Source organism: Temnothorax nylanderi, unplaced genomic scaffold (assembly GCF_030848795.1).
Source record: "Temnothorax nylanderi isolate EJ_2023f unplaced genomic scaffold, tnyl_v1.0 TNYL_tig0033_pilon, whole genome shotgun sequence".
Lineage (NCBI taxonomy): Eukaryota > Metazoa > Arthropoda > Insecta > Hymenoptera > Formicidae > Temnothorax > Temnothorax nylanderi.
This window is the reverse complement of record NW_027249095.1, coordinates 945,699-953,355: the sequence shown is the minus strand read 5'-3', so window position 1 is coordinate 953,355 and position 7,657 is coordinate 945,699. Positions and strand designations below refer to the sequence as shown.

Here is a 7,657-nt window from a genome sequence, read left to right as displayed (position 1 = left end):
CTTTCAAAGATCGCAAACAAATTAAACAAAAGGCCTTTTGTCAATTTACCGCGAGGTACCGCGAGGAGCGTCGTGGTATCAACGATGGTCGGCGGTCGTATTTTCATGCGATCCCTCGAAACAAATCTATCGTAAAAGTGTCGTCGCGCGAAGGCGCCGATTGAACGTCGCGCCAATAAGCACGAAGAGCCACCGAGCCCGCGAAAATCCGAGGGCACGCCGCGGCGCAGCGCGCGGCGCGGCGCGGCGCGGCGCGCGCGTTCGTTCGGGCATTCTTGGGAAGGGAAGGACGAAGGACGCTATGGATGTGTTCGGATCGACGAAAGCACGCGCTCAGAAGAGCGACGGTGAGCATCGGTTTCTCGTCATGCTGTTGCGGCTGCATCGGATAGACTGTCTTGCTTGCTCGCTGGTATCGCTTGCGGTGAATCGCATGATCTGCGCGCGTTCGTAGAAAATCTCCCGGAGTATCTTTCACCTATAACGTTTCATTTGGCGTTTTTGGCGTTATGTTTGGGGGCGCTAGCGCTTCGGCGTACATGGCGGATAATCGTCGTACTAACTGCGCGCCGTACACACGAAGTAGACGGACCCGTCGTGTTGACGGAAAAAAAACGGAAATTTCACGAGATCCATCTAGCCTCGGTCACGTCGAGCCACTTTTCTGCATCTATGACTTTGGAAAGAGAGAATGATCATTCCATTTTCACATCCTGCTTAGACATCTTTGCAACTTACTTGCCTATATCTAATGAATGGACCTGTAAAAGTAAACAATTAGAATCAGGAACGTAGAAACTGTCTTGTTATCGAGAGCTTTATTCACGTCAAATTTGCTTACATCTAGTCATCATCGTCATCTCTCCTGTCTGTAAAGTGTTTAATTGAATAATTATTTTTCATAAAAACGTAATGCAGAGTTCTCAGAGAAAAGAAGCGAGGCAAAGTGAAGTGCGAGTTGTACTGCGACTGGCTGCCCACAACTTTAATAGCTGATACATTGTAGCCTGCATAGAAGTAGTATCTCTATATACTGTGCCTATCCTGACTCTATAAATGTTTAAGCCTGGTAGTTAGCTATTGCAAAGTACATTGGACCCTTTCTTTTTTTTGGCAAGGTGCAGTCTGCTTTATCTTTCAGATCTAGAGGTCACGGGTATCTCCCGTAGCGGACGCGTGAGGAAGAAATCCTCCAAGCTTGTCGACTTCGAATCTGACGATCTTACGGAAAATAAACTCAAGCGACAGAAGGCGCAGCAGTTGCAGACTCAACAACTCTTGGATCAGTATGAAGTGCAACAGCAGCAGCAGCAGCAGCAGCAGCAGCAGATATTGCCCACGCAATCTAATCAGGCGGGTAACGTCGGGCAGCAGAGAAAGAATTCAGGCTCGAATCATGTGCAACAAAGGATCAAGATGGACCCCTTGTCTGACAATGAGGGACAGTCGTCTAGCTCGGAATCCGATGATCCCTCTGGGATAAACGAGGATGAGAGATACAGTATGGACTCGGGGAGCGACAATGAAGTTGATCCTCTCATGATCGACGAAAGAGAAATGGGATTCAGGAAGCTAGAGCCACCACCAGGTCAGGAAACCCCATCACAAGCAAATAGTTTATATATGCTTGAAAAATGTAAGAAAAAGTTGGTTATTAAGGATGGAAAAATTATAGGCAAGACGAAGACACAGCGCAAGGATAAAGGGGTATGTACTAATGAAGAACGATATCAAAGAAGGGCCTTAATTTTTTCATATTTTTAGAAGACAAGATTTACCGCTTACATGCTATGGGCAAAGAAAGTTAGGCCAGAACTGTTAGAGCAAGATCCTTACATGGGTACCTGAGCTATATTATTTTTTCTTTCATAAGCATGCAAGTGCATGCAACTTCGATGTTGTTTATTGATCGTTGCTTTTTGTAGATTTTGCGGCAGTTTCTAAGCGATTAGGAGAGCTGTGGGCTACAGTACCACATCTGGAAAAGTACAATTGGCGCAGACGTGCAAAGCGCTTGGCAGCAAAGCCTCATTCTTTGTCGCCAAGTAAAGATGAGCCCGTTTGGAAAATGCCACCGCCTGCCTCGCGAAAAAAATTCATTAATAAAATTGGTGGGTTTTGTTGGTTGATTGTATATAGGCAATATGTACACGATTTGTATGTGTCATGTTATGTGTAGTTTACGTATGTCTGTCTTGTTTCCCGTGTGCATGTGCATCGGCCAAAAATATTTATTAAATCGAATATATATATATATATATATATATATATATATGTCTTGTGACCTTTGTAGTTACATCTTGATTTAACTCTCGTGTGCATGTATTTCATTTAAATACTCAATACGGCATTAATAAATTATTCTGTATATATTGTATTTCAGGTAATGGGAAAGAAACAAAGCCCGCTTCTGCAAGAAAAACTATTCAACTCGGCGTGCCATCTGTTGTTGGGAACGTCCCAGTCTCACCACCATCGAATCGCACCAGTAAAGATTTGGTTAATGAGCCGGTAATAGGCACGGGAATGTACAAAGTCGTTGGAACGCAGCCAATCGATGTTGCAGCCCATCTCAAATTGCTTGGTGAGAGCTTGACAATCATTGGAGAACGTTTGAAGGAACACGATGGTCAGATAGCTGTTTCTGGCAGTCTTTCGGTTTTACTGGATTCGTTGCTCTGTGCCTTAGGTCCGTTAATTTGTTTAACGCAGCAATTGCCAGAAACTAATGGAGCTAAGCCTGAAACACTTTCCCAAATGCTCGACAACATTGCTTATCTTATGCCTGGTCTATAATGTACAAAATATAGCCGGAAAATATGTAAAATACATAGAATATAATGTAAATACTTGTATGACAATTTAGATATATAAAAAAATAGATTATACGAGCGTGAAAACAATAACAATTGTTTATTTGCTAAAAAATTAAATCTTAAACACAGATTCTCGTTATATTTCGTCTACTGTCAGATAAAAAATAACATTATGTTTTATATAAATAATATATTTGTATAAAAGTTATAATAAATATTTAAATAGTACTGCATTATATAACTAAGTAACTGTACATGGCATATAAATACAACGTCACAATTATTGTTCTGTAAGCGAAATGGGCGGGCATGTACAAAATAGATTCTTATCACCATATATGTCGTCTATCCTTCCAACGCTTGGCCAAATCTTGTTACTTCCTTTCACAAATGTCTAAAAAAAAAAGACCAATTAATGTGTTATTAATACATGTTTGATATAATGCTCACGAGCTACTTACAGCAGGGAAAGCTGCTAACTCTCGCGAATATGGTCGATTCCATTCGGTCGTTATTACTTGCTCCTGCGTGTGAGGTGCCATTTTCAAGGGATTCTGTGCAATATCTAATTTTCCTTCTTCAATGTTCGCAATCTCCTTCCTTATAGCTATCGAGAATTACAAATGTGAGTAAACGACGAGAATGTTAATGCTCGACAATAAGATATTTTAAGCGTTATTTAAAATTTTTTTGGAACTTACAAATTAAAGAGTCACAGAATCTATCCAGCTCAGTCTTGTCTTCGGATTCGGTCGGTTCGATCATTAAGGTACCGGCTACGGGCCAACTCATGGTCGGTGCGTGGAAGCCATAATCCATCAGTCTCTTCGCAATATCAACGGCCTCAACATTGGCAGTTTTCTTGAAGTCTCTTACATCTAGGATGAACTCGTGCGCAATCAGCCCGGTTTCACCCTTGTACAACGTTTTGTAATACTTCTCCAATCTCTTGCTCATGTAATTGGCGTTGAGAATAGCCACCTGCGTAGCTTTGCGTAAGCCCCTCGGACCCATCATCTTGATGTAAGCCCATGAGATCGGTAGAATAGCGGACGATCCGAAAGGTGCGGCCGATACGGCACCGAAATTCTTTAACTCACCATAGCCGTTACTCGAACAATTTACTACTGGATGATTCGGCAGGAAAGGTATAAGATGTCGCTTCCTATAAATTATATTTTTTTTATATATATTTAACTTTAACAATGTACAATATTCTAAAATTAGAATAATTGCTTACACTCCGATGGGACCCATGCCGGGTCCGCCACCCCCGTGAGGAATGCAGAACGTTTTGTGCAGGTTGAGATGCGACACGTCGCTGCCGTAATCACCGGGTCGGCACAAGCCAACTTGGGCGTTCATGTTGGCGCCGTCCAAGTATACTTGCCCACCGGCATTGTGCACCATGTTACATATGTCGCCAATCGTTTCCTCGAACACTCCGTTCGTCGATGGATACGTGATCATCAGGCACGACAGCGTCTTTTGATACTTGTTGATCATCTCCTTCAAGTGCGCCATGTCGACAGAACCGTCCTTCCGTACGAGAATCGGTTCCACCTGCATACCCGCCATTTGAGCGGATGCGGGATTCGTGCCGTGCGCGGATATCGGAATCAAACAGACTTGTCGATGTTTGTCGCCCCTCGACTCGTGATAACATTGTATAGCCCTCAGACCCGCGTATTCACCTTGCGCCCCGCTATTCGGTTGGAAACTAATACCGTCGTAGCCGGTGATCGCGCACAGATCTCGTTCCAATTCGGCGAATAATTGTTGGTATCCCTCAGCCTGCTCGAGTGGAGCGAAAGGATGTAGGTCTGCGAAACCTTTCAAACTGCAAGGCATCATCTCCGTCGTTGAGTTCAATTTCATCGTGCAAGAACCCTGTTAAACGCTAATATTACTAAAGAAGCAAATATATGTGTACGAGTACCAGTACAATATTTGTAACAAATAATAATCACCAGTGGAATCATGCTGTGCACGAGAGATACGTCCTTGTTCTCCAGAGACTTCATGTATCTAACTATTCTCGTCTCCGAGTGATAGCTATTGAAAACAGGATGCTGTAAATACGAAATAGTACGGTGGAAATCCGACTTGTCCAAGCTTTTCGCGAGAAAGCTTTCATCTTTGACCACCTCTTCAACCGTAGTGTTTGCCGAAAATATCTTGAAAAGATCATTCACGTCCTCCGTCGTCGTTGTCTCATCGAGAGATATTCCGATCGTACCGTCGTTAAAATATCTGTAAATTTCGCAATTTTATTTGATAAAATCATAAACCATTGTCGTCTATTTAGGGAAATACCTTAAGTTTATCTTAGCTATATTCGCATTTTCCTTTATCGTCTGCGCAGAAATCTTTGGCGACACTGTAATGGTATCGAAGAAGTATATATTGTTTACTGCGTTTCCAGCCACCTCCAAGCCCTTCGCCAAAGCTAGCGTCAAATTGTGCACTCTGCTCGCAATGTCTCGTATTCCCTGAGGTCCGTGATACACCGCGTACATCGCGGACATATTAGCCAGCAACGCTTGTGCGGTACAAATATTGCTGGTGGCCTTATCCCTCCTGATGTGTTGCTCGCGCGTTTGGAGGGCCAACCGATAAGCGTCCTGTCCGCTGGAATCTCTCGTAACACCTATCATTCTGCCGGGCATTAATCGCACCAGTTTCTGTCGGCACGCAAAGAACCCAGCGTGAGGCCCACCGTATCCGAGAGGCACTCCGAAACGTTGACTCGTACCCACGCATATGTCGACACCGAAATCACTCGGCGGTTGAAGCACAGCTAACGCAAGTAAGTCGGTGGCAGCGCAGACGAGTGTCTGTAGCGAAACACATTGTGATTTTTAACATTTTACATGTTAAGTTAACATCCATTCATAAAAATTACAGAACATTTTCCCTTCTGCGGAAATATTTATATCTTTGTTGGCATATATATTATAATTTTTAACAACACATACCCCATTAGCATGCGCCTTCCTGACAACGTCCTCGAAATCGTGGATGCAGCCAGTTGTGTCGGGATACTGGACGAGAATACCGGCAATATCATTTCCGCTGGTGTCTACTTTAAACACGTCTCCAACTTCAAGCGTTAAGCCTAAGGAAGCGGCGCGTGTTGCGATAACGCTAATAGTCTGAGGATGCACCCGGTCGGAGAGAAACAATTTTTTTCTCTTATTATGTCGACACGCAAGCGCCAGGGCCTCCGCCGCCGCTGTCCCTTCATCCAAGAGAGAAGCGTTCGCCACTTCCATCCCCGTGAAATCGCATATCATGGTTTGGTAATTCAGCAAGCCTTCGAGTCGTCCTTGCGAAATCTCTGGCTGATAAGGAGTATATTGCGTCGTCCTGTGGCGAAATGCAATAAAATTGTTTATACGATTCTCTTACGCATCTCACGTTTATCAAATTGTGTGGCAACGCGATTTACCATCCAGGATTTTCAAAAATGTTACGCATAATCGTGTGCGGCACGCAGCAGTTATGGTACCCCATGCCTATGTAAGAGCGCCATACGTCATTCTTTTCCGAAATTTCTGTGATCCGCTTCATTAGATCGTACTCGGCTGCAAAAATTATTTGCATTAATTTTTACTTCGTTTTATATGACGATGTAAAATTCTAATTATTTATTGACGTAATATTATTGAAAAGAAGATACGAAAATATATAATGAGAAAATTATATGTAGGTTGTATACGTAGTATTGCAGCACGCGCGATATCGGTAAAAGAAATTAAATGTAGAAATCTATATGTGACGGCATACGATTAAGTCTGAGAAACACGTGAAAGCGCAGCAGGCGCACGAGATTGAACTGTGACCGAAGATAACATGGAGGGTTATCAATATTAGGGCAAGTCGAATCGCACGGAAAGTCTCGTGACTTGTCACGTTTTCACGGACTGACCCACAGTTATCACGTCGTATATCTTACAAGAACAAAAAAAATACATTTTTGCTATTTATATATTCTTAAGAGAAACTTGCGTAATTTTTGCAGGCAATGAAATAAAGACCTAACAATTTACTCCAACAATTAACACGATCAAATGTTGATTAAATCTAAATATCGTTGATTAAGAAAACTACTCACTGACTGGCTCATCAAGACTTAAATTTCCTTTGTGAAGAATTTTAGCCGGTACCGCAGCTCCCGTTAATTCATCAAGACTCTGCAATATTGTGTCGCGCATGAGAATTAATCCAGTTGCGGTAAAATTTTCACCGTATAAATGATTTTCACAAGTAAATTACCTTAAAGCCAATTAGGCTTAACATTTCTATCTGTTCGTGTTCCCTAGGTCCAATGTGCCTCGCTTGAAATTCTTCCTTTTGCGGGAGCAACTTACTCAAATTCTGCCTGTGTAAACTACTCAATTGCAAACCATGTATATGTCGAGTCACAATGTTGTGCTTATTTAGGAGCCTGGAACATTTTGCCATCTTCAATGTGCACTGCATCGTAACTTTGAAGAATAACGTGCACTCAGAGATATATTGGAAGTAGATTAGAATGCGGCGTTTAGCACTTAATACTACGGTCACTCGAGGCTCTCCTTAAAACTAACAAGTGTTAAAGTTAACGGAGGTTTTATACTCAGTACATATAGATATCACACAGTGATGTCACAACCCCTGATTACAGCTTATGAACTTATCAGCTTTTGAACCTTGAGCCGTTCGACGTCTAGGACAATATTGAGAAATTATTTTCATCGTTAATCTCGTGACGCTGAGAAGTTTAACGTTTGATCTAGTACAATCTAACGGAATTTTCTATCAAACGTAAACAAATCTTATTTTGCTTCTATTTTGCA

General features: G+C 42.4%; 2 protein-coding genes across 7 annotated transcripts; one reads left to right on the top strand and one right to left on the bottom strand.

The window, feature by feature from the left end:
• Nucleotides 1-237: 237 nt before the first annotated feature.
• LOC139770845 (uncharacterized) lies at nucleotides 238-3,153 on the top strand. 6 transcript variants are annotated; one of them, XM_071703097.1, is made up of 6 exons: nucleotides 238-347; nucleotides 1,142-1,588; nucleotides 1,676-1,707; nucleotides 1,765-1,840; nucleotides 1,926-2,111; nucleotides 2,384-3,153. In XM_071703097.1, the coding sequence occupies exons 1-6, from the start codon at nucleotides 302-304 to the stop codon at nucleotides 2,794-2,796; spliced, it is 1,200 nt and encodes a 399-aa protein (XP_071559198.1). In that variant the 5' UTR covers nucleotides 238-301; the 3' UTR covers nucleotides 2,797-3,153. The 6 variants fall into 6 exon arrangements, with proteins under 6 accessions (XP_071559198.1, XP_071559199.1, XP_071559193.1 ...); XM_071703098.1 differs by having other exon boundaries at nucleotides 1,142-1,707; nucleotides 2,384-2,584; nucleotides 2,690-3,153; XM_071703096.1 differs by adding an exon at nucleotides 919-1,069 and having other exon boundaries at nucleotides 243-347; nucleotides 1,148-1,707.
• On the bottom strand, nucleotides 2,987-7,637 carry LOC139770843 (glycine dehydrogenase (decarboxylating), mitochondrial). The gene is made up of 10 exons (XM_071703090.1): nucleotides 7,095-7,637; nucleotides 6,934-7,012; nucleotides 6,268-6,403; nucleotides 5,795-6,185; nucleotides 5,133-5,653; nucleotides 4,787-5,069; nucleotides 4,057-4,706; nucleotides 3,518-3,981; nucleotides 3,278-3,423; nucleotides 2,987-3,210 (listed from the first exon to the last, which is right to left on the bottom strand). The coding sequence occupies exons 1-10, from the start codon at nucleotides 7,299-7,301 to the stop codon at nucleotides 3,097-3,099; spliced, it is 2,991 nt and encodes a 996-aa protein (XP_071559191.1). The 5' UTR covers nucleotides 7,302-7,637; the 3' UTR covers nucleotides 2,987-3,096.
• Between the last annotated feature and the right edge of the window lie 20 nt (nucleotides 7,638-7,657).